The sequence below is a fragment of the Trachypithecus francoisi genome, unplaced genomic scaffold, assembly GCF_009764315.1.
Source record: "Trachypithecus francoisi isolate TF-2019V2 unplaced genomic scaffold, Tfra_2.0 Lachesis_group5, whole genome shotgun sequence".
In the NCBI taxonomy this organism is placed as follows: Eukaryota; Metazoa; Chordata; class Mammalia; order Primates; family Cercopithecidae; genus Trachypithecus; species Trachypithecus francoisi.
This window is the reverse complement of record NW_022681470.1, coordinates 41421040-41448605: the sequence shown is the minus strand read 5'-3', so window position 1 is coordinate 41448605 and position 27566 is coordinate 41421040. Positions and strand designations below refer to the sequence as shown.

Below are 27566 nucleotides of genomic sequence, written 5' to 3'. Positions count from 1 at the left end.
GTCTCTTTGTAGGTCTCTAAGGACTTGCTTTATGAATCGGGGTGCTCCTGTATTGGGTGCATATATATTTAGGAGAGTTAGCACTTCCTGTTGAATTGATCCCTTTACCATTATGTAATGGCCTTCTTTGTCTCTTTTGATCTTTGATGGTTTAAAGTCTGTTTTATCAGAGACTAGGATTGCAACCCCTGCTTTTTTTTGTTCTCCATTTGCTTGGTAGATCTTCCTCCATCCCTTTATTTTGAGCCTATGTATGTCTCTGCATGTGAGATGGGTCTCCTGAATACAGCAGACTGATGGGTCTTGACTCTTTATCCAGTTTGCCAGTCTGTGTCTTTTAATTGGAGCATTTAGTCCATTTACATTTAAGGTTAATATTGTTATGTGTGAACTTGATCCTGCCATTATGATATTAACTGGTTATTTTGCTCGTTAGTTGATGCAGTTTCTTCCTAGCCTCGACGGTCTTTACATTTTGGCATGTTTTTGCAATGGCTGGTAGCGGTTGTTCCTTTCCATGTTTAGGGCTTCCTTCAGGGTCTCTTGTAAGGCAGGCCTGGTGGTGACAAAATCTCTAGGCATTTGCTTATCTGTAAAGGATTTTATTTCTCCTTCACTGATGAAACTTAGTTTGGCTGGATATGAAATTCTGGGTTGAAAATTCTTTTCTTTAAGAACGTTGAATATGGCCCCCACTCTCTTCTGGCTTGTAGAGTTTCTGCCGAGAGATCTGCTGTTAGTCTGATGGGCTTCCCTTTGTGGGTAACCCGACCTTTCTCTCTGGCTGCCCTTAAGATTTTTTCCTTCATTTCAACTTTGGTGAATCTGGCAATTATGTGTCTTGGAGTTGCTCTTCTGGAGGAGTATCTTTGTGGCGTTCTCTGTATATCCTGAATTTGAATGTTGGCCTGCCCTACTAGGTTGGGGAATTTCTCCTGGATATCCTGAAGAGTGTTTTCCAACTTGGTTCCATTTTCCCCCTCACTTTCAGGCACCCCAATCAGACGTAGATTTGGTCTTTTTACATAATCCCATACTTCTTGCAGGCTTTGTTCTTTTCTTTTTCTTCTTTTTTCTTTTGGTTTCTCTTCTCGCTTCATTTCATTCATTTGATCCTCAATCGCTGATACTCTTTCTTCCAGTTGATCGAGTCGGTTACTGAAGCTTGTGCATTTGTCACGTATTTCTCGTGTCATGGTTTTCATCTCTGTCATTTCGTTTATGATCTTCTCTGCATTAATTAGTCTAGCTGTCAATTCTTCCACTCTTTTTTCAAGATTTTTAGTTTCTTTGCGCTGGGTACGTAATTCCTCCTTTAGCTCTGAGAAGTTTGAGGGACTGAAGCCTTCTTCTCTCATCTCGTCAAAGTCATTCTCTGACCAGTTTTGATCTGTTGCTGGCGATGGGCTGCGCTCCTTTGCAGGGGGAGATGCGCTCTTATTTTTTGAATTTCCAGCTTTTCTGCCCTGCTTCTTCCCCATCTTTGTGGTTTTATCTGTCTCTGGTCTTTGATGATGGTGACGTACTGATGGGGTTTTGGTATAGGTGTCCTTCCTGTTTGATAGTTTTCCGTCTGACAGTCAGAAGGACTGTCTGTTGGTCTGTTGGAGATTGCTTGAGGTCCACTCCAGACCCTGTTTGCCTGGGTATCAGCAGCAGAGGTTGCTGAAGATAGAATATTGCTGAACAGCGAGTGTACCTGTCTGATTCTTCCTTTGGAAGTTTCCTCTCAGGGGTGACTCCACCCTGTGAGGTGTGGGGTGTCAGACTGCCCCTAGTGGGGGATGTCTCCCAGCTAGGCTACTCAGGGGTCAGGGACCCACCAGAGCAGGCAGTCTGTCCGTTCTCAGATCTCAACCTCCGCGTTGGGAGATCCACGGCTCTCCCCAAAGCTGTCAGACAGAGTCGTTCTCGTCTCTACCGGCCCCCGCTGCTTCCCCTATTGGACTTCAGCTGTGTGCTGTCCTCAGAGTTGGAGTCTACAGAGACAGGCAGGCTTCCTTGAGCTGCTATGAGCTCCACCCAGTTCGAGCTTCCCAGCGGCTTTGTTTACCTACTTAAGCCTCAGCAATGGCGGGCGCCCCTCCCCCAGCCTCGCTGCTGCCTTGCGGATAGATCGCCGCAGACTGCTGTGTTAGCAGTGAGGGAGGCTCCGTGGGCTTGGGACCCTCCCCGCCAGGTGTGGGATATATTCTCCTGGTGTGCCTGTTTGCTTAAAGCGCAGTATTTGGGTGGGAGTTACCCGATTTTCCAGGTGTTGTGTGTCTCAGTTCCCCTGGCTAGGAAAACGGATTCCCTTCCCCCTTGCACTTCCAGGTGAGGCGATGCCTCGCCCTGCTTCAGCTCTCGCTGGTCCGGCTGCAGCAGCTGACCAGCACCGATTGTCCGGCACTCCCTAGTGAGATGACCCCAGTACCTCAGTTGAAAATGCAGAAATCACCGGTCTTCTGTGTTGCTCGCGCTGGGAGTTGGAGACTGGAGCTGTTCCTATTCGGCCATCTTGCTCCGCCCTCCAGTCTTACAATTTCTATGATTTTGTTTGGAGCCCCTTTCCTAATTTCTTTTTGTTGTTGTCACAAGCATATTTAGGCTGATATTAATAGTTTCTTTTTCTTAAGAGACAAAGTCTTGCTCTGTCACCCAGGTTGGAGTGCAGTGGCATGATCACAGCTCACTGCAGCCTCAAACTCCTGGGCTCAAGTGATCCTCCTGCCTCAGCCTCTCAAGTAACTGGGACTACAGGTACATGCCACCATGCCTGGCTAATTTTTATTTTTATTTTTTGTAGAGACAGGGTCTCACTATGTTGCCCAGGCTGGTCTCAAACTCCTGGCCTCGAGTGATCTTCCCACCTCAGCCTCTCAAAAGTGTTGGGATTACAGGCATGAGCCACTACACCTGGCCAATGAATATCTTTTAAAAGGGTGATAAAAGCCTTTCAAATGAGACCGACAATTATGAGTAAAACTTCCAAACAGGAAAAAGTATATAGGGATTCAGCTGTACCCATGCCATTGACTCACTGACTCATTCTGTAATCACAGCTCGAAAGTTAGGACAGGTTATTTAATGGCTCTGTAAGTGTTCACAAGAATCTAACTCCTGAACATGTTTATTATACCACATAGGAGGGAGGTGGATGAATACACTGGAAAGCGTGCGATTCTAATACTCTTTCTACAAGGGGATATTTGTACCATAGGAAGGCACTTGCTCACACAGGATCCAAGTTTCTAAGTTCTGCATTTTCAGGTTCAGTCTTAGCACCACCTCCCAATCCCATCCCAAATCCTTCCTGTATAAATGGCCTTGATGGTACAAATACAGGTGACTTCAACCAAAATGAAGGCTACCAATCACAGAGCACATAAACATATCAAACACTACTGGAGACTCTATGTGTATTTTCTTCAATATCCCAGACAAGTTAGTATTATTTCTCAACTTTTTTTGGTGAGGAAAGTGAGAATCAGAGAGTTTAAATTAGTCTGGGGTCACACAGCCGCTGCCAGAGCCAATCCTTGGCTTTGGCCCAGGTTTGAAGCACGGGCTCTTTCTCTTGCACCGTGCTGCTGCCTCCTTCCCTAGGCCTCTGTCAATCCAGTGATCTGGCACTGAGCTTGCTCTATACCTGCTATGCTGCTCCAAGTAGAGAGCTCTACTCTAGGAGTCTTTTAGGTCACATTTCCTGCCTTTGTATGCTTCTGTCTCCATTTGAAGCCCAGTGTTCTATCTGCATCATTCACTCATTCAACAAGTTTCTTAAGCATCTTTTTGTCCCAAGTCCTGTGTTGGTTCTGAGGAAACAAAGACAAATGAGACCCAATTCTTATCCTTAGGGAGCTGTCAGTCTAAAGTGAGTCTTTTTAGATTTTCTTAAATAATAATGCAGTAGTTACCAAGACTGGTACCCTTTCTCTCCCTGCGTGTTCTCTGTAGGGCTGATGCAACATCCATGGCTGCCAAACCCAATGAATGGAAAGGTGATGGGCAGGAAGAGCAAAGAATATCTAAAGAGAAGGCAGGGAAAGGAGAAGTTGAATAGGAACAAGTCAAGGGAATGAGATACACCAACATTCCTGTCTCTGTTGCTCTCAGTGGTACCTTGGGTTTCTTTCCTTGTCCAAATACTTGAATCCATGGCAAAATGATACCATTCACTGACTGTGCCTCATACTGCTACTGAGTTCAGAGCATTGTTGGCCACATCTGATGCACAGAAATGGCCTGGTTTTTATTTGGACTCATGACTATGTTGTGTTAGAAACCGAACTCTCCTCTTCTTCTTGCTCCCTAAAGAGCCAGGCTGATAGATCCTCAAGAATTTTCTGAAAATCAAGCCCTCCAGAAAAAAGAAAGTGTGTTGTATTTCTTTTCAGCTTGTTGCCTGATTCATTTTCCTTGATGGACTCATCTACTACTGTTAGCTGTATGGGCATGCAGGATCCTAAAGCCTAGAGTATGCACACACTTCACCAGTGGTTCCTACACCAGTGTCATCATCATGACAATTAAGAAGTCATCTGTATAAAACTATGCAGTAGAGATAAAACCAAAACAGACCGAGCCACATCCTTGCCTGTTTTAATTATAACTCTAAGTTGGCTGAAGAATGAGGGAAGGTAAACTCAGAAGAGAGAGGTGGCAAGGTAAGGTGGTGAAGGGAGAGGAGACAAAAAGAGACTTGGTTATGAACAAAGCAACTTGGTTAAAATATGTTTACCATGCAGCAAAACATTGCTTCATGGAACGACGATGACAGCCCTGCCCACTGCTAAACTACATATGCCAGCAAGAGTATCTCTCTGCCAGTGCTGAAGGCTTTGGTTGCCACTGAAAGTGACAACCTGCTGGGTGGGAGGAACACACCATGACTTTCTCTGCACACGTGGGGCAGGCCATGTTACATTGTTCAGGTTTTGATGTGACAGTCCCAGGTTTTCTCACCATTGGTGGGCACTAAGCAGGCCTTTACACACACGGTTAAAAACTAAAACCCATCATCATATCCGCCACATCTGCCAAATATTATATTTGGTTCTATAGCAACTCTGAGGTTAAACAGACTACAGAAATCGTTTATATGTAGAACCCAACATCATAGTTCACAACTATGTGCAAGTCACTCTTCACTGAATGAAAAGCAAACGTCTTCTGATCTCTGACACACTGACTCATAACATGGATCAGACTGATCTGATGTACTGTCAAGAGACATTTCTTGAAAAAAATTTTACGAATGCAGATTTACCATGACTTTTCTCACCATTCAGGTTGGTTCTGAGGCCATGGAAATCATGCCACTTCAGGAACTCAAACATTTTGTAAGTGTAAATGACTGTTCAATAGATATAGAGGTCTACAGATAAACAAACATCTTTTATTTATTTTTATTTACTTTTCTGACATGGAGTCTTGCTCTGTCGCCCAGGCTGGAGGGCAGTGGTGCAGTCTCTGCTCAACTGTAACTTCTGCCTCCCAGGTTCAAGCAATTCTCATGCCTCAGCCTCCCGAGTAGCTGGGATTATAGGCGTGCACCACCAGGTCTGGCTAATTTTTGTATTTTTAGTATAGACAGGGTTTCACCATGTTGGCTAGGCTGGCCTTGAACTGCTGACCTCGGTCTCCCAAAGTGTTGGGATTACAGGCGTGAGCCACTGCATCCAGCCAAACAAACATCTTTCAAAATCAGCTGATTTAAGTCCACATACTCCTCTTTCTCAGACATTTCCTGAAATGTCACATTGAATAATATCAATCAACAGAGACCGAATCTCAAGATCACACAGGAATATGTGAGATGCAGTAGGCATGCTCATGGCTCTCCCTCAGGAGACTGAACTATTTTTACAGAGAGGAAGGAGGGGATGTAAGAAAGGAAGAAGAATGAGTTTGCATGGTGTCATCTGTACTCAGTTCCCTAATCCTCTTTAAAGTCACAACTATCTATGGATAAGGTCACCAGCTAGGCTCATGCATGCTCATGACTGTAGCTGGGCCCTGGATCTGACGGAAGCACATCAGCAAACTACATAATAAAGAAATCCACAGTTTCTTTGCCTGGGGCCCATGGCCAGGTTCCACGGAGTCTTAAAACCCAGAAATTATACTTAAAAGTTTTGTGTATATGATTCATGCATTTTCATAGGGAGAGTCTTTGTAACTTTTATAAGACTCCAAAAAGATGTACAAGGCCCAACAAAGTTTAAGAAGCTTTTCATCAGAAACAGTAACCAGGTGCAAACGGCACTGTACTAAGATACTCTATTTAATATTCAGGATCCTCTTTGAGGAAGCCAAGGACTCCCTGGTCATCAGCCAGGGTCTTACATCTTCATAAAGCAAAATATAAATCTCTGGTTTTGCCTGTAGAAGATACTATTATTGCAGATACCTAAAAATGTGTTTACTTTTTCTGCTTTTTACAAATAAATTGGAATGTACAGTGGAAAGCATATCTTAACATCTGATGTCACCTGTATTTGGTACTATATTCAGAAACTCCTCCACAGGCTGCTTTAATCTAGATTCTGTCTTTCCTCTTTAGGTATAGTGAAAAAATGAAGTTTAAAATCACTGCTTTGCTCCACAGAAAACTGTCACTTTCTTAAAGCTGCAAGTTAGGCAAATGGTAACACTTCAAATAAGATTCTAGGAGCCTGTGAATCATGAGGTATAAGAGTAACTATAGATTCCAATGGAATAACGATGGTTAGATAGCAGAGTAAAATATAATGAGGTGAATAGAAATGAGGCGGTTCCCACTGGTTCACAGTGTTTTTACTCTCCAAAAGGAAAAGCAAAAGTAAATCAGATTACAAGCTTCTTTGAACTTCCACTGCTCTCCTGACAATCTGTCTCTCTTGGTCATCTCCAGTCGCAGCAGAGTGTTGTGGTCTCCTACCACCAGCATAGTGAAATGGTACCAAGTCCCAAATGTCTGGTTAAAGGACCTGAAGTTTCAACCCCTGAACCAGCTTAGAGGGCAAATAGTTGCATTCCATGGAGGAGAACCTCACTCTCAGTGACAACAGCAGGGTGAGGGTGAGGATGGTGGTGGTGGTGATGGATGAAGGACTCCTTGAGCAGAAAAATAATTAGATTTTTTAAAAATTCACTTTTAAAATTGAACTTGTCAAAGCAAGGGACTGTTTACTATTTATATTGTACTCTATAATTCCTATCTAATTTTGTATCCTGAGTAACTAGCAAAATGCTTAGTATAGTATTCAGTAGGTGCTGAATCTTTTTTTTTTTTTGAAACGGAGTCTTGCTCTGTCACCCAGGCTGGAGTGCAGTAGTGTGATATCGGCTCACTGCAAGCTCCGCCTCCCGGGTTCAAGCAATTTTCCTGCCTCAGTGTGCCACCACGCCCGGCTAATTTTTGTACTTTTAGTAGAGATGAGGTTTCACCATGTTGGCCAGGCTGGTCTCAAACTCCTGACCTCGCTATCCGCCCGCCTTGGCCTCCCAAAGTGCTGGGATTACAGGCGTGAGCCACTGCGCCTGGCCGAATCATTTTTTTAAATTGCATTTTTGCTACTTGCTTTTTTTTGGTCACCATAACTTCTTAGAAAACCACTTGTTCAACTGTGGTGCAAAGGTAAACAGCAGCTCTGCACTGTGACAATCTCTGAATTAGAGTAGTCCAAAATGTGCAAATTAAGTTTTACTATAAATATGAAACCACCTTTCAGTCCCTGTTTCTATATACTAATGGGGCTTTTACATCTATTTTGAGGAAGACAGAGCAGAAATTTGTTTTTTGGTATCCAACGACAAATTAGGTTAGAAGGCAAATTCAAGCCATGCCCTAAAGACATCCAATAAATGTGAAGGCTGCAGCAAGGAAGGGCACGTTTACATTTCCACAGGTTTAGTCAATTTTGCTTCTCATTAATTTAAGGGAGAAAAAAAGAATTACTGGACATTTCTGGGAGATGAAATCTTAAACTCAAGGTCTCTCAGCATGACTCAATCTCTCAACATGAAGCTCTAGGTGAGTTTAATCTTCTTTCTGTTTTTAAACAACTCTGTAAAATCTGAATAGATTTGACTTGCATTTATGGTTGTCCTCATGCTAGCCTGGATCACATAAATATTTAGCAATGGTAAATGCCCAGGAAAACAATCTGGAAGAAATTTGGAAGAATCCAGCTTTCAATTTTGGTTATATAAACTATGGCAAAGATTACATTAAGCAAACATACATATTAAGGAGGAGTATTTAAATTTTTGGAGGCTTAATGTTTAAATGACACATAAGATAGCATATTCAAAATATTTGGAAGGATGAGCTTTAAGAGAGGAGAGGCAGGGAAAGCATGGCTCAGAGAGGATAGAAAATTGCCTGTAAGAATCTACAGCTGGGTACATGTCATGGCTGAGATAGGAGCTCTTCTTCAAATGTAAATGTATTCAATAGTGGAAACAGTGTTTATGTTGAATCTACTAATGCTCCTTTGTCCAGGGAAGCTTCCATCCAATAAATGATCAAGTTATCAACTTCATTTTTGTTGTAGTACAATCATACTCTACATTATGGATACAAAAGCAAAAGGGGATCTCAGATTTCAGGTGGGAGCGATGAACTTCAACGTCAAGTAAAAGGAGATAGAATTTCAATTACCAAAACACACTGGGCCGGGCACGGTGCCTCAACGTCCATAATCCCAGCACTTTGGGAGGCCGAGGCGGGTGGATCACCTGACATCAGGAGTTCGAGACCAGCCTGGCTGACACAGTGAAACCCTGTTTCTACTAAAAATACAAAAATTAGCTGGGCATGGTGACACACACCTGTGATCCCAGCTATTCGGGAGGCTGAGGCAGGAGAATCGCTTGAACCTGGGAGGCAGAGGCTGCAGTGAGCCGAGACTGCACCACTGCACTCCAGCCTGGGTGACAAAGTGAGACCTTGTCTCAAAAAAAAAAAAAAAAAAAACCCACATTGAATATAGATTATATAATTTTAAGTGTTTGCAAGTGTTGTTTAAAAAGATAACTTAAAATTCAGGTTTCAAGTTTTACCATCTACTCCTAACTACTATGCAAATCTTTTTCTTGCCAACAAGCTAGTTGGGGAAGTCCAAATAAAGAAAGGAAGAAAAGATCTTCATCATTCCAGTGGGAAGAAAATACAGGTTGAATATTCCTTATCTGAAATGCCTGGGGCCAGAAGTGTTTTGAATTTTGAATGTTTCCAAATTTTGGAATATTTGTGTTATATATACTTACCAGTTGAACAACCCTAGTCCAGAAATCCAAAATGCTCTGAGCATCATGTCTGCACTCAAAAAGCTGCAGATTTTGGGACATTTTGGATCTCAGTTTAGGGACACTTAACCTGTATTTCTTTTTATGCTTCTCTTTACTAAAAAAGGTTACTGACAAATTGAACAGCTTTTGAACCAATATGTGAAACTTGGAAACTGTTCCTGGATGAAGTTTCCAACTTAAAAAGTCATTCATAAGCCACAATTTCACTGAAAATAAAAAATTACTATACTTTAATAAATATTTATTTATGCATGTCCAAGGAACATTATAGATTTAACTCTCATTTTAATTCATTATCCATCTCTATTCTTCACATTGGTGACCTTTACTGGTCTTTTAATGGTGGCTTAGAAGATTATACAATTATTCTCTCAGCGGGTCCACCTCAAAGTGGGATCTGCTGCTAGATAATACTAATGAATTTAAGACCTCCTTCATTATCTTCCGTTGAATGATATACATCATAGAAATTCATAAATAAACACTAAAATAAAAGGGCGACACAAAGTAAAAAGAAATACAAATTAAAACTGAAAGATTTCAAAGGTAAAATCAGCCTGTCATGCTTTAACCATAGTGTGATATGTTCTGAACTTGGGATTTCACTCTTCTTTAGAATAAAAAAAGTAGAATACTCGGATTTGTAACTCTAACATTTAAAATTCACCCCTTTGAAGAGATGAATTTAAATTCTATAAGTATGTAAACTCTTGATTATGACCATATCCCATACTTCATTCCATTGATTAGCACATGGCACACTGAGATCAAAACTGTGGGTTCAATTTCCACACAGATCAACTTTGTAACTTTGTATCTTACTGTCAATATAAATCCCCACACACTACCAGAGAAGCAACCTGGAGACAATGCTTTGGAGTCAGACAGACCTGGGCTGGAATTTCAACTTGTCCACTATTAGTCTTGCAAATCTGAATAAATTACTCAAGCATTCTTAGCCTCAGTTTCCTTCTGTAAAATGTAGATAATACCTGTCACAATACCATTATCTTGAGATAAGTATAAATTGAATTAGGTATAACATGCTTGCAAAGAATTCAGAGCAATGCCACACACAGGCCCTCGATAGGTTTCAGCAGGTACTATGGGTCCCCTTGCTGTAGGAGGTTAGTGCAGGGCACTGGGTGCAAAACGACATGCAGTGGTCAGAATGCTCGGTCTAGGAAAAAAGACTGCTTATGGTTTTCCAACTGACTTTACATACTTTAATAAGCAAAGACAGTCCGGGATCCTGGGAATCTCTATTATACATTAAACATTCCTACATGCACTTTATTTTGGAAGGGCAGTGACTTTTATTTAACTCTCCACTCAAACCTTCACAAAAATAGCTTTATGACATAGAAACAAGAATGTTATTGCCCTCACATATGAAGCCATTACTATACTTCCCTTGAAACATGTAGGTTATTTATTTCACTTCTTACCTTTTCAATTTTTTCATCCAGCATTCTGAAGAATTCTTGTTGGCTTTCAGAGATGTGCATGCTGAAAAACAAAGGGTAGTTAAGTGCATATTTTAGTGTTTTGCTAAACCTGGTCCCCTCAAAGGAAAAATACTGAGTTCCCCAACTTTGGGGAAGACATTTATTTATTGCAGACTTTTCCACTGAAAACTCTGAAGTTACATTAAGGATAAACAGTACAGTAATCCTGCAAATGTGTTTCATAATAGTCTATCAGTGCCTATGACTTAAAGGAAGACAGTTTCCTTTCAATGTACAGATGCTATTTATAGTAATATTACTGGGAGCTGCATGCCAAATTTTTTCTTCAGATACACATTTGTGATTTTAAAAAAAGCATGAGCAAGCAGCACATGGCATATTTCAACACTGCATTGAAAAGAAAAATAAAAAATAAAATGTTTCCTAGTTATTGTATTGAAATATAATTTTACAGAGGTGGTCAGTATCAGCATGATCTCCAGCTGACTAGGGGTGTGGGCCGGTGGCAAACAAGCTGAGGATGTACAGATGACCTGATATTACTCCTGAGCATGTTCTGCACTGGTGGCAGCAGATACACCTCTGAAAACACAGTTCCACTGGAACATGGGAGGATGCATGTCTGAGTAGCACTTGCTCTGTGTTTCCTGTCCTATGACATTTAACAGCCTTCTTAGTGACATGGCTGACAAGGCTGGTGGGGACAAAATAAGATGGTAATGAGAGCAGGGATGAATTACAGATGGGAAGGGCATGGGGCAGTATAGGACTTAGTCTTAATGGGCCATGGTCTTAATGACAGTTGTTTCTACCTAGCAGATAGCTGTGGGTGTTCCAAGGAGGTGAAGGATGCTGGATAAGAGAGGTTATCACACAGAGTTTCCTTTAGTTACTATCAGTGCCTACAGGTTATCCTGTCTGAGGAAGGGGGTTAGGCGTGAGCTCTGGAATGGCTTCTTCCCTTCATATCCAAGTGTGGCGAAGAGCCCATCGGACGTACCCTTTAGCATCATGCCTTGTCCTTTAAGGGCCACAAGGAGGGGCACGAGTGACCTGAAACCCTCCAGGCCTCCTGTGACAGACAATGGGGCCTGAAGCTCAGAGGAGGTTCTCCCCTCTGTATAAAAGCAACATTAAAATCTGTGAGCAATGACATTAACTCGGCTATCAAAGGAAAACAATGTATATATCTGATTCCCCTAATCAACTTTCATTGTTTACAAAGCACTTTCACATATATCATGTAATCTTACTGCCCTTTATCTGATCATTCAAATAAGGCAAACATTTTGTTTGGGAAACACGCCCTCTCTTATTGCAGGTTTGAAAGGCAGAACAAAATCTGGGATGATGAGAGTACATTAAACTGTCTCCTCTCTGTAGGATCCTGGACAGAAAAGTCAGTTTGCATAGCTGAGTTTTCCCAGGTTCCTCATGTTTTCACTGTCTCAAGCACCAAAACATTTTTTTATTTGAGCCACGTTGGATACAAATCTTTCTAAATTTCATATTCTTATAATAGAGGATCTCTCTCATAAACATCTCTCTTTTTTTTGAGACGGAGTCTCACACTTTCGCCCAGGCTGGAGTACAGTGGTGCGATCCCGGCTCACTGCAACTTCCGCCTCCCGGGTTCAAGCGATTCTCCTGCCTCAGACTCCCTAGTAGTTGGAACTACGGGCGTGAGCCACTGCGTCCAGCTAATTTTTTGTATTTTTAGTAGAGATGAGGTGTCATCACGTTGGCCAGGCTAGTCTCGAACACCTGACCTCAGGTGATCCACTCACCTTGGCCTCCCAAAGTGCTGGGATTACAGGCATGAGTCACTGCGCCCAGCCAGATCTCTCTCTCTCTCTTAATATAGGTAACTGGATAGATCACCATATGTATATGTTGCCCCAGAAATGTTGCCCTAGAAAATATTCCAGAGACCTCATAAAAAATGGCATTTTTAGGATTTGACGTTCATTGTGGAAACTCACTGATTGGAGTTTTTAGCATATATTGCCTTGAATAGAGCAGGAGGGCAAAAAATATTTCTTAATTAATTGACAGAGTCCACCTATTTAAGTTCATGTGATTCATGACCCCTTGCTGAAGCAGCAGAGTTTGTCAGCATGGGTGATGTGCAGGGCCTGAGTTCTCATCTATAAAACCAGGGCTGGTCACTGAGGTCCCTTCTACTGTCTATGATTGTCACTAACTTCCATTAGCTCCTTTATTTAAATACCACAACATGAAAACTGTGACATTTGGTCAGTACTCATATATATGCACATGAGAGGTATAAGAGGGGGCATTTTTAAACAAAAGTAACTCTGCAAGTGTATCTGCCACCTCTGTGATCAAGAATGCCCTTATCACAGGATCAGGATCCCTATCAGGGGCTTGAGACCAAAAGTGGTGACTAAGGACCTCGGGATGCTTAGCTTCGGGAAAGCAACCACAAAACTCTCAGTGATTTCAGTTTTGTGTCGTCCCATGATATAGAAATGCTCCTGCTTTTTTTTTTTTTTGTCTAAGAACATTAGAACATGCCTGCCTGCCTTTGCCACATTTTATAAGTCATGAAGAAGAGTCACACACCAGACTGAGTCACTCTCTTGACACCTTGAAGTACAGTGCATGGGTTGTGTTAGAAAAGATTGAATGGAAGGGAGGCTTTGTTATTGTCAAAGCCCGATGCACCAGACAGGCACCTCTAGATAACCTGCATTGTCACTGGAAGTGTGTCAGACATTGCCGGGGAAGCAAATGCCCACAAAGGTCACCTGTGCATCGTCTCAGATATGGTGTCATCTGAAAGCAGGAGGCCTTACTCTGCTGTTCTCCATGGGATTGTTTCAGAGAGAAGAAGAGAAATCTCTTCAATGAGACAATTTTTATTCTGATGAAATAAAAATTTCCCCATATCAACTGATTCCCATCTAGATAAACATGGGTCCCCTCTTCCCATGTGGAAGAAACTTATCCACACAGTGGCATGAATACGTGTTTACCTTCAAGAGTAGAAACTGCACTGTGGAAAACACTCCCTGCATAATGACTTGATTCTAAAATCCTTTCTGATGCACAATTTGATGATTGTGAGTGGGGAAGATGAGGAGGAAGAGCTCACTGGCTTTTCTATCTTTTTTCAAGATATTAGAAAGGGATCACTGAATTGTTTAGGACTTAAGTTTATAAAGGATGAATAATTGATTCTAAGATTCACTTACAAAAGATTCATTAGCATTCACTTACAAAAGCCTGCACATTGGTACCTGACTTAACCAGTAAGGCTCAACAATTTCAGTAATCCCTATTTCTCTCTAGTAACTCAAACACAACCTTGGAAAACTCAATGCACCACTGGAGCACTCCCTGTGGCACTTAGTGCTGGCAAAGCTCTTGTGAGTTAACTCTGCACCCTCAAACACTCTTCTTCCTGAGACTTCTCAGCTTCATGGGACTAGGGATGACAACATGATGGCATCTTAATGCAAAGTAAACAAATTAATGAATGATGGGCAAAATGGGCTTTAGAGTTAAAAGATATGGGGCTTTCACTTTTAGTGTCTTAAAAAAGTAAAATCTACAAATGATAAAAAGCTAAGCACAAAAGTATGAAGAGGCAAAGTCCTAATTCCCTAATACCCGTGAAGCATGGCAGAATAAGCCACCCTAAAATACACCCACTTTGGCATAAGGACTATTTTGAGCTAAAGGTAACCGAAAACAGCAGGTGCAGGAGGGGAATTCTGACCTCCTCTTTTCTTCCTGAAAGTAGGAGATGAAACTCCCATATCAACAGGGAGGAGGAAAGAAACATTCTCATCACCAGAGACAGGGAGTCAAGGCCAAGACAATTCTGTACTAAGAGACTTCGTTAAAATAATTTTTTTCTTCCTTTAGTCTCCCCACATATTTCAGGTGCTTTTCCACAACTATCTCTGTTTATTCAACCTAGTATACAAATATGTGGGTTTTGTCACTTCTTGGGTCTTCATTTTTCTATAGGGGCTCCCATGTACATGTAGAAATTGGTATCTTTTCTCCTGTTAAATCTGTCTCATGTCAATTTAACTCTCAGGCCCAACCAGAAACCCTGAGAGGGTCGGAGTAAAGTTCCGCCTCCCCTGCAAAAATGAAATGCAATTACCAAGTGGGTCCCTGGTAAATCTTGGCCTGAACACAGTTTTTCCTTCATGATCATCATTATTTTTCAACTGGACCTCAGAGAAGCAGATTCATCCTAACCCTCATTCTGTGACAGACCCCTACTAGGAGCTCATGCACAGCTCACTTTTATTGACGTTATTTTGGTTTTTAAAAGTAGTATAATAAACACCTGTGAAACCAAAATAAAAAACAAAAGTGAAGACCTTGACAACCACCCATAGCTGACTCCATGTGAGCTCCCATCCGTGTGTGTGTTCCCACAACCCAATGTAACTATCACTCCCTCACTTTGCTTTTATATAGTTTTAATGCATCCCTTTGTGTGCCTTTAAAAGGCAGACTATTTCAGTTGTTTTCAACTTTATAGAGTGCATCATGTTCTATGTAATCTTTCAGGACTTACTCTTTTCCTGTAATATTAGACAGCTAGGGCCCATCCAATATTGTACATTGCTGCTGTGCATCTGTTTGAACTGCTGACTAATATCCCATTGTGTGACTATAGTGTAGTGCATTCACGCAGACTCCTGTTAAAGGCATTTGGGTTGTTTCTAATATTTAAGGCATTTTTACCAAGTGCCAGACAATGCCACAAGCAGTGGGCATACCCTATTTCATTTGTTCTCCAGCCCCACAAGACAGGATCTTTCACTTCCATTTCTCTCTGAGAAAACTGAAGCTCAAAGACAGTAGATCACTTGACTGATATCAAATTAAAGCATTAAATGAAGGTATGAGGATGACATGCCTTCAACGGTGGTATGAGGATGATCTACCTTTATGGTATGGGACCGTCCTTCCACTCATGGGGAAAAAGAAGCCTCATCTTATTTTATGCATCAGTACAGTAAATTGATCCCGCATGTCAGCAAGTAGGAAAAGTAAAACTCTTGGCCCTCCAGAAAGATTTCTTAATTGAATTCCAGGAATCCAATGTTCTGATTCACAGTTTGAAATACATACACACATGTATGTAATGTGTGTACACACACACACACACACACACACGCACACACAAGCATACTGCTGTGGGGAAAACAGAATTTTCTCCTCTGAAAGCTTCAGCACTAGCCAGTCTGTGAAGCATGCTGCTTCAGGGTGTCAATGTTAAGTAAGTATTCTTTCAAACAGAAAAGAGAAATTCTCCGTTCAATCTCTCTTTATAACTCTGAGATAAGGGAGGTATTTAAAAATAGCATTTTTCAGATATCCTGGATGATAAGGTGGTTGGGCTGTGTTATCAAATATCTGCTGTCCCCAAAGGCAGATAAAGTAGATGAAAGTGATCAGCAGTGAGGTGGGCTACGGAGGTTGTGACCATAGCACAACATTTACCTGAGGGTGAAAACATCAGCCGCATCATTACACTGACATTGTAAATGGTAAGTGGATTTTAACATGTCCAGTTTTCTTTGAAAGTAAAAATTAAATGACAGAGCCCATTACCTACCCCCTGAGGTCTCCTAACTGCGACACCACAGTGGCCAGAGCTGCTGTGATTCCACAGACACCGAGCCAGGGTAAAGTGATTATGTATTAGGTAATTTTTGTCACAATTTTCTGGAAGAATCAAGAGATAACATACCTTCTTCTGCTTATGATTTTGATTTATGGGGCTACTGATACATATATGTAATAGTCAAATTTATTTTGGGGTAGGGGCGACTGTGTCAAATGTACCAGTATCATCGGTACTCTCAAGAAATTTGTCTCCATTTAGGTGAAACACCAACAGATTTGTAGCCTCTGGCACAACACACAGAGGCCAAAGAGCCTCTGGCCTCTTTGAAGGAGAGGACAGCTTCAAAGTCATACAAAGTACATTTTATCATTAAGGTTAGAGTCACTTCTAGAACAATCTAGAAAACTACTCGTTATTGTTTTTTAACTTTTGAACGTGCAATGACCTTTTAAATGAAACATTTAGGGATAGTCATCTGTTGGTAATCAACAATCATATTTTCAAGTTTCTACTATAAGTGGGAAAATGTATTAGGTACTCTACAGATCTTCATGTGATATAATCTTTTTCTTCAAGTTAATTTTTTTTCTTTTCTTTTAAACTTTCCAGTTGTGATACACCTAACACACAGAAGACATATAATGTTATTTGTACATTTTTTTTTTTTTTTTTGCAAAATAACAATTGAACATTCATGAAATTACCAGCCAGATTAAGAAATAGAGCCTCTGGTTCCACTGTCTTCCATTTGGTCAGAAACAACTAATATTCTGAATTTAATGTCTTTTCATTTCCTTATATATATTTATTGTTTTACCATATACTAATAGACAATATATGCCTTAGTTCTTCTTTTTTGATTTTATGTGAATGAAACCATATGTAGACATGTACCACTGCTTACTCTACTGCCTCATCCTTACGAGATTCCTCCATCATGATGTGTGTACCTATATCACTCATTTTCACTGATTTATAGTATTCCCGCAGTTTAGATGCCACAGTTTAGTTACCCATTATATTTTCAATGGACATTTGGGTTTTGCCTTTAAGAGCTTCTTAATTTTAATAGTCATATTAATTAATGATTTTCTTTAAGAACTACATCCTTTGTGTCTTATTCAAAATTCTTCCCTACCTCATGGTCATAGTGATAGTCTTCTCTTGTTTTCTTCTAACTGACCTACAAAGTCAGCTTTGTCATGTGTTATAGGTCTGTTTTCTTTATTCTGTTCTGTTACACCAACCCACACTTTCTCAATTACTAAAGCTTTATATTAGATCTTGATTATCTGGTAGGCAAAATGGAATTCACTCTGAATACATTTTTAGCTTTAAAAACAATGCAGTTGTCCCTTGGTATCTGTGGGGGATTGGTTCCACAACCTCCCTGCAGACACCAAAATCTGCAGATGCTCAAATCCCTGATATAAAATGGTACAGTATTTGCATAACCCCCACACATCCTCCATATACTCTAAATCATCTCTAGATTACTTATAATAACTAATGAAGTGCCTACACATCACTTCATTCACATGAATTCAACATAGTACTTGGTGTGCAGCAAGTTCAAATTTTGTTTTTTGGAACTTTGTAGAATTATTAATTTTTGAGTATTTTTGATCTATGGTTAGTTGGATCCATAGATGCAGAATCCATGGATATGGAAGGCCGACTACATAAGGAAAACAGAAACTAGAACTTACTTTGCTCTGGGTTGATGAACTAATCCCGGAACCTCTTTATTAGTTTTAAGTCTTACATTTGAGCTGGCACTTTTTTCCTGAAACACATAAACACACACATGTAAAAGACAGGATTAGAATCCACAATTAAACAAGTATATGAGTTTTATCACAGAAACGTTCAATCTGTTTGGGCCCTATACTATGGCTGGTTACCTCACAAGGGCAAAAAAGTCCTTGCAAAGATGACACACAGAACAGGTAGAACCTGCCAAACAGGGAGCATTGCTATGAAAAGAGAAATTAGCTTTATAACAACTGTCACTCTGTTTAGAAAACAATGTGCAGTTAATATTTAATTCTTTAACACTAATAGTAATGAATGAAAGAACAGAAGATCTAGTATCAAGAGAAACAAAACAGCAGCAATACAATCACAGCCTTTGTTCACTTGCTCAGGTTAACTGACTTCCGAGCAATTTATTTGTAAAAGACAACTGCATTTACTGAGATGTAAAGTTTGCTGAAGGCCCTAGCTGTGACAGGAACAGGAACATGACTAAAACCCACAACAAATGCTGAGATTGAATTCAGTTGAGTTAATGCAATTCAATCCTAGCCTGTATTCAAGAAACACTTCTTTGGCTTTTAGCCCGACCTAACATCTTATTCCCAATAACTAGCCACATGGGAAGGAAATACTCTCAAATCTTAAATGCTAGTATATCAGTAAGGACATGATCTCAATGATACTACTGCTCTGTGTTTTTCAACATTATCTTAAAAAGATATTCAAGGTAATTTATAATTTGCTCACGAAACATACCCCTGAAATGAAAGGAAAGACCACTCTGAACCTATGTAACAGGTGACTATATACACTTGAGGAACTTGACGTAAGGCCACAATTAAAGACCAAGTCTAGAGTGAGGAATAAAAACTGCCATGGGCCGACGCAACATTCTCATCACATGCAGAGTGATGTGGGATGACACATAAAAAAGATGGTTCCCAAATGAGCTCTTTTTGAGGTCCTATTTCTCCTAGCACAGCAGAAGCCACCTAAGTCAGTGAAACTCCAATGACTTACACATTCTGGTTGTTTGTTATTAACCATCAAACATGAGCTTATGTGCCTATCATCAGTACTCCAAAAAAATATGTGATTTTGTTTGTGTTCTTTTAGGAAAAGAAACAATCATAAATTTCTTGCAGTCTATCTTACCTTCTTTACCTTATACTAACTTCAGAATGTTTTCATGAACATCTAAGAAGGATAAAACATATTGTTCAGTCTATTGACGTACGTCAGGGAATGGCAGAGGAACACTCCTAATCTTTTACACAGCAGGTGGGAGAAATTAGAAAACCTGAATGCACTCACATCAGAAGGTCAGGGCCCATGTCCTTTCTTTACCACATGGGGTAAGAGGCCTGGCACTTCATGGGAGGCACTCAGCAAATACTGGTGAATGAATGAATGAATGATGTCAGCAAGTCATTCACTTGTTTTTAAAATTTAGAGGTAAAAATAGCTCAAATGCAGTCTCTTTGTAGGACTGAAGACATAGGTTCTTTCCAAGTTGGTCCTTTTCTCCTTTAAATCTTAGGTTGTCTTAGATTAAACACTGAAAATGCACAAGACCTTACCCTCTTTCTCTTTCACATAATTTCCACAACTCTTTGAGCTTAAAAGAAATGCACATTGCTGAGGCAGGAAAGTGACTTCTAATTCTGAAAATGCAAAGGATATACAGTGGTATACTATTTATATTCCATTTATTTAACTGTACCCTTGAAAATTATGTTGCCTCAGCAAGTCTTTCTTAAAAATCCATTCTGTGGTTGCTAAGTAAGGAACAATCTCCCCAAACAACAGAGGCTCAATGGACAAGCAGGACTGAGAACAAGCCGGCCCTCAGTAACGCATCACTCCCAGGAGTGTACTTCCAGGGCCAAAAGTGAGACAGAGGCAACAGGAAGAAAAGCAGTTTTGGATTTCCCATATAATTTCAAAAAAAACTTCCTTCTACTATGTATTTACAATGTGTTTGCTCAGTTTCACAAATTTTCACTCACCAAGACCAATAATAACCACTCACTGAGCACTTACTATAAGTCAGGCATTATTATTCTAAGCACTTACACATATTAATTCATTTTAACATTCACAGATATTTCTACATATTAACTCATTTTTATGCCTATAATACCTCTCACAGATGGGTTCCATTATTATCCCCATTTTACAGATGAGGAAGCTGAGGCATACAGAGGTGAAGCACTTACCTGAGACCATACAAGTAATAAGCAGTAGCACGGGGATTTGAACCCAAGCAGTGTGGCCCCAAACTCCATGCTATTCGCTACTAGGCCAGCATTTCTCAAACTTTTTACAGGCAAATGTCACCATGCCTGGCTAATTTTTATATTTTTGTAGAGATGGGGTTTCACCATGTTGGCCAGGCTGGTCTAGAGTTCCCTTACCTCACATAATCTGCCTGCCTTTTACCTATCAAGACCCTTTTACCTATCTCCAAAATTTGACACATTTCATTGTACAACATAAAAAAATCCCATTTGTTAAAATCTCCATCAATCTCATCAGAAAACCATTGACGGAAGCTGTCAAGCTCATGGTAGTGAATGTAAGTTTTCCAAACTTCCAGATTTTGCCTAAAGTTTGAATTTTATCAATGGCAAGAGATACTGTCAGTTATTTTCCTTGAAGTGTCAGGCTCTCATTCTTTTTTAAGAAAATGATTTACCAAATACCAGGTCTGAATATCCATAATTTATCTGCCAGAGATCCATATTTTTAAAATAGAGATGATGTCCCATAAAAAACAATTCCTAGTTCAGCTTTCAACTCAATAGACTACGGAGGTGCTTTTCTCCATGATAACCATCTAACTTGGACATGCAGAAGAAATGCTTTATGCATACTTCCCATTTCATCACACAGGCTATTAAAAAGCTATGCATCCAAAGTCTCAGGATACAAAATCAATGTACAAAATCAATGTAAACCGTGGCCGGGCACAGTGGCTCATGCTTGTAATCCTAGCACTTTGGGAGGCCGAGGCAGGCAGATTATGTGAGGTAAGGGAGCTCTAGACCAGTCTGGCCAACAGGGTAAAACCCCATCTCTACAAAAATATAAAAAATTAGCCAGGCATGGTGACATGTGCCTGTAATCCCAGGTACTCGGGAGGCTAAGGCAGGAGAATCGATCATGACCTGCACTCCAGCCTGGGCAACAGAGCAAGACTCTGTCTCAAAAAAAAAAAAACATAAAAAAACCCAAAAATCACTAGCACTCCTATACACCAACAAAAGTCATGCCAAAAGCTATTAGGAATGCAGTCCCATTCACAACACACACACACAATACCTAGGAATACAGGTAAGCAGGGAGGCGAAAGATCTCTACGAGAACTACAAAACACTGCTCAAAGAAATGAGAGATAATACAAGTGGAAAAAACATTCCACGCTTATGGATAGGAAGAATCAATATTGTTAAAAAGGCCATACTACCCAAAGAAATTTATAGATTCAATGCTATTTCTATTAAACTACCAATGTCTTCACAGAACTAAAAAAAAACTATTTTAAAATTCATATGGAACAAAAAAAAAAAAGAGTCCAAATAGCCAAGGCTATCCTAAGGAAAAAGAACAAAGCTGGAGGCATCACGCTACCCAACTCTATGCTACAGGACTATAGCAACCAAAACAGCATGGTACTGGTACAAAAACAGACACATAGACCAATGGAACAAAATACCCAGAAATAAGGCTGCACACCTACAACTATCTGATCTTTGACAAACCTGACAATAACAAGCAATGAGGACAGGATTCCCTATTCAATAAATGGTGCTGGAATAACGGGCTAACCATATGCAGAAGCTTGAAACTGGACCCCTTCCTTACGCGATATACAAAAATGAACTCAAGATGGATTAAAGACTTAAATGTCAAACCCAAAACTATAAAAATCCTGGAAGACAACCTAGGCAATAGCATTCTCGACATAGGAATGGACAAAGATTTCATGACAAAGACACCAAAAACAACTGCAACAGGAGCAAAAATTGACAAATGGGATCTAATTAAACTAAAGAGCTTCTGCTCAGTGAAACAAAATGAAACAAAAAACAAAAAACTATCATCAGAGTGAACAGACAACCTACAGAATGGGAGAAAAATTTTGCAAACTATGCATTTGACAAGGTCTAATATCCAGCATCAATAAGGAACTTAAACAAATTTACAAGAAAAAAACCCCCAAACAACCCCCATTAAAAAGTGGACAAAAGACATGAACAAATACTTCTCAAAAGAAGACAGACATGCAGCCAACAATCACATGAAAAAAAGCTTAACATCACTGATCATTAGAGAAATGCAAATCAAAACTACAATGAGATACCATCTCATATCAGTCAGAATGGCTATTAAAAAGTTGAAAAATAACAGATGCTATTGAGGTTGTGGAGAAAAAGGAACACTTATACACTGTTGGTGGGAGTGTAAATTAATTCAACCATTGTGAAAGACAGTGTGGCGATTCCTCAAAGATCTAAAAACAGAACTACCATTTGACCCAATCATCCCATTACTGATTATATACCCAAAGGAACATAAATCGTTCTATCATAAAGACACATGCATGCACATGTGCATTGCAGCACTACTCATAATAGCAAAGACATGGCATCAACCCAAATGCCCATCAGTGGTAGACTGAATAAAGAAAATGTACATACACACCATGGAGTACCATGTAGCCATAAAAAAGAATGAGGTCATGTCCTTTGCAGGAACATGGACGGAACTGGAGGCCATTATCCTTAGTAAACTAACAGAGGAACAAAAACCAAATATCACATGTTCTCAATTATAAGTGGGAGCTAAATAATGAGAACACATGGACACGTAGAGGGGAACATCACACACTGGGACCTATTAGAGGGTGGAAGGTGGGAGGTGGGAGAGGATCAGGAAAAGTAACTAATGGGTATTAGGCTTAATACCTGGGTGACGAACTAATCTGTACAACAAACCCCTATGACATGCATTTACCTATATAACAAACCTGCATGTGTACCCCTGAACTGAAAATAAAAGTTAGATAAAGGTATGCATACGAACCACAACATTTTATAAAACTAAATAACTTTTACAGCTTCATTGAGGGCATTCTTAAGTGAAAATAGTGGTGGAGAATACAATGACTACTAATAAGGTTTGATGCCAATGCCTTGGGTTAGGCTAAGTTTACCTTACTGTTTAAGGTAAGTTTACCTTACTGTTGCCATTGCAGCATCAGTGCATATGTTAACACCATGAAAAAGGCAAATAGCCTCTTAGTATCATTAGGAAAATGGCTTCAAGAACTCCCTGAGAAAGTCTCAGGGACCCCCAGACCACACTTTGACCATAGCGCCTCTCTATTTCTTTTGCACAGAAAAGAACTATTAACTATTTAATTGTGCTACATGCCTTATTTTTAAAAACAAATATTTAACAGCCTTATGGGGTAAAATTTACATTCTATAAAATTCCCCCACTATAACTATATGATTAAATGATTTTAGTAAATTTATAGAGCTATGCAGTCATCACCACAATCCAGTTTCAACATAGTGCCATCATCCCAGAAAGCTTCTTTATCACCATTTACAGGTCATTTCTGCTCTCATTCATAATGCTGGGCAACCACAGATCTGCTTTCAGTCTCTAGAAATTTGCCTCTCCTAGATTCATATCATGAAATCACACAATATTTAGCCTTTTTGCATAGCATTTTTCACTTGGCACAATGTTTTTGAGATTCATCCAAATTGTGGCATATAATAGTATTTTATTTTCATTGCTAAAGAATATTCCAATGTATGGATACACCACATTTTGTTCATCTCCCCATCCCTTGATGGACACTAATACTGTGTTCAGTTTGTGGTTATTATGAATAGCAATGTTATGAACATTCGGATAGAAGTCTTTTTGCAGACATGTTTTCAATTCTCTAAGGTAGATTCTTAGGAGTAGAACTGCTAGATTACATAGTAGGTTTATGTTTCATTATTGAAGACATTCCAAACTGTTTTCCAAGGTGGCTGCACCATTTTATATTCCCATCAACAATGCACAACGGCTGTCGTTTCTCCACATCTGCACCACCAACACTTGGCATTGTCTTTTCAACTATTGTCATTCTAGGTAGTGTGTAGTGGGATCTCATTGTGGGCTTTATTTATTTGAAAAACATGATTTTTTAAAGCTTGTTATATTGGTGTATCCTCCAGAAAATTTGCCTTGGGAGCATGTGTATACTTACTGGTTGGCTGCATTTGCATAAAGAAGTCCGTTTTACATTTGTTTATAAACATTTAACTTCTACTTTGGGATTTGTTTGTTGGGAAAGGGTAGGTTTAAAGAGACCTGTGAAGAAGAAGAGGAAGAAGAAGAGGAAGAGGAAGAAGAGGAAGAGGAAGAGGAAGGAAGAGGAAGGAAGAAGAAGGAAGAAGAAGAGGAAGAAGAAGAAGGAGGAGGAGGAGGAGGGGGGAGGAAGAAAGAAGAAGAAGAAGAAGAAGAAGAAGAAGAAGAAGAAGAAAGAAGGAAGAAGAAGAGGAGGAGGAGGAGGAAGAAGAAGAAGAAGAAGAAGGAGGAGGAGGAGGAAGGAGGAAGGAGGAGGAGGAAGGAGGAGGAGGAGGAGGAGGAAAGAGGAAGGAGGAGGAGGAGGAAGGAGGAAGGAGGAGGAGGAGGAGGAGGAGGAGGAGGAGGAAGGAGGAGAAGGAGGAGGAGGAAGGAGGAGAGGAAGGAGGAGGAAGGAGGAGGAAGGAGGAGGAGGAGGAGGAAGGAGGAGGAGGAGGAGGAGGAGGAGGAGGAGGAGAGGAGGAGGAGGAGGAGGAGGAGGAGGAGGAGGAGGAGGAGAGGAGGAGGAGGAGGAGGAGGAGGAGGAGGAGGAGGAGGAGGAGGCGGCGGCGGCAGAGGAGAAGGAGAAGAAGACGACGACAAACCAACAGGGCTGGAAGGAGGAGGAAGGAGAAAGTGGTGGGAGCAGTGAGACATGCGGTTCACTATCAGAAGCAGCTCAGATGGAGCAGACCCAGCAGAGGCTGAGAGCCAGGCAATACCTGAGGTGCTCCAGAAATAAGAAAAGAGAATTAAATTGCGAGATGACAGATGAAGTAACTAAGACATTGTTTCCCTTAGCAAGAAAAAACGATTTTGATGGTTTTTGACACTTGTGAACTAAGTACTCTCCTTAAAATAAACTGAGACCAACTGTGACTAAGATAAACGCTTTTGACAGGGTCTCCACAGGCAGTTCGTTTTTCATCAGCCATCCACATTTGAATCAGAATCATCTGGGATGTGTGTTAAAATAGAGTTTCCCAGGCCCCACTCAAGACATCTCAAGTGGGAGTCTGTGGAAGTGAAGCCCAGGAATCTGTATTTCAACAGTCTTAGGTTATTCTTCACTGAAAAAAGTTTGAGAACTTCTTTTTCAGAGGAAAGACCCTTTACACTTAGTATTTCCCCATTTGGCTCTCTATGGCGCCAGCTTTCAACCTAAGCCTTGGGGCTCTGTGAAGCTGCCTCAGGGTCGACAGGGAGACCCACCAGACCAGCAACGTCTTTTAACTTTTTTATTATTAATATTTAGAGGCTCCATCAGTTGGGAAAAACATCCATTTCTCAAAAATGTTTGCAAACTGCTGTCAGGTAGTGACAGATTTATTTAAACAGCAAATCAAACAAGTTTTTCCTTTGCTTGGAGTAATTTTATTTCTTTATGAATAGAATATACTTGTCAGTGTCTAGAGTAAACTGATCACTCTCTTCTTAGTTTCTCTGATGCTGAAGACAGTCAAACTCACTGTACTTATGCTGTTGTCACGAGCTTCCCAATCCCTTATTCCCTTTGGTATCTCCCAAAGGGAAAGTGAGAATACCAAGAGGATCTTCTTTAAAACATTACTGCCCGGGCACAGTGGCTCATGCCTGTAATCCCAGCACTTTGGGAGGCTGAGGCGGGTGGATCACCTGAGGTCAGGAGTTTGAGACCAGCCTGGCCAACATGGTGAAACCCCATCTCTGCTAAAAATACAAAAATCAGCCAGGCGTGGTGGCGTGTTCCTGTAATCCCAGCTACTCGGGACGCTGAGATAGGAGAATCTCTTGAAACTGGGAGGCAGAGCTTGCAGTGAGCTGAGATCCGGCCACTGCACTCCAGCCGGGCGACAGAGCGAGACTCCATCTCGAAAAAAAAAAAAAAAAAAGAAAAAAGAAAAAAGAAAAACCCAAAAGAAATTCCCTCAAACCTCACTTTCTTAGTTCTGAAGGGAACGACACCCATGTTCAGGATGCTGATTGAAAGCACTACCTGCAAACGAATGGAACTGCTTTTCTCCTATCACTTCTTTACCTTTTTTATCCCACTTAGTCTAAGAAAGCTGTTGTCCTGTAAGGTTCCCTTTGCAAATTGGTTCTGAATTGATAATGTGGAGAGGAATCTGATTTTCCTTTTCTGGGTCCAGCAATAGGAAGTTTGTCTTACAGAGAAATCTCAGGGGCCAGATGGATGTTGGAGGCCTAGAGAAAAGTAGTGAGGATTAGAGTATCAGCTCCTGGGACGGCTAATGAGTGCCCTACACAGAGAGGAGACACAAAAGAACTAAATTGGGACTCTCAAAGGGTGTGCCCTGCCCACAGACTGTGAGCACATGTGTGTACATTTGCACAACTGCATTTCAGAAGCACATGATAACTAGAAAAAATACTTTGACAACTAGAAGCAAGAGATTTGTGGGGAAGTACACATTTTAAAAATTTGGCTATAAAATAAATAATAATTCTAGCTTTGGGGGAGTAACCCATAGGATGTAATCTCTAAGAAAACAATCCCATTTGATGTCTTATACTTGATTTCTCAAGCAGTATTAACATGAGATAGGACACTGTTTCCTTCAAATACAAAGGAATTTTATCTTGTCTTCTGAATGATGGTGATCAGAGAAGCCACCTTGACTCTCAGAATTTTGGGATGTTTACAAACGAAAAGGGCCAAACTGCCAGATTCAACTATTAACTCGAGCCACCATTATCAATACAACTACCTAAAGTCAACACTTCCATTACAATTACCTGTCCACAGAGATTACTGGAGTTATTAGTTTTTTGTTACAATTATTTAGTAGTAATAAAATCAGCATGTAAAGTCTCAGCCTTTTGGAAGTCATTTTTCTATAGATTAAAATATAGTTATGTATCTCATTTTATATCAAACAAACATGAAGTGGGGCAAATCAGTTTTAAAGCACCTAGCATTTTTCACAAAGTTGCTTTTCAAGGTAGACTGTAAACATTTACAATCTTAAGAAAGTAAACAGAGTTGTAAAAAATTGCTCAGAACAGATTTAATTGCATACCAACAAATTTTTTAAAAGTCATTAAGTCACCATGTCAAAAATTAAAATAAACAAGATATGATA

The 27566-nt window shown here is 40.4% G+C and overlaps 1 protein-coding gene across 1 annotated transcript in view; it reads right to left on the bottom strand.

Annotated features, from left to right (window-relative positions):
• Nucleotides 1-27566, bottom strand: part of CUNH1orf21 (chromosome unknown C1orf21 homolog) — a 265567-nt gene that overhangs the window by 35113 nt on the left and 202888 nt on the right. Inside the window, exons 4-5 of the mRNA XM_033199473.1 lie at nt 18081-18157; nt 10728-10788 (exon numbers count right to left, since the gene is read on the bottom strand). Of these exons, the coding sequence (XP_033055364.1) occupies nt 10728-10788; nt 18081-18157 (138 nt within the window). The remainder of the gene's footprint in view (nt 1-10727; nt 10789-18080; nt 18158-27566) is intronic.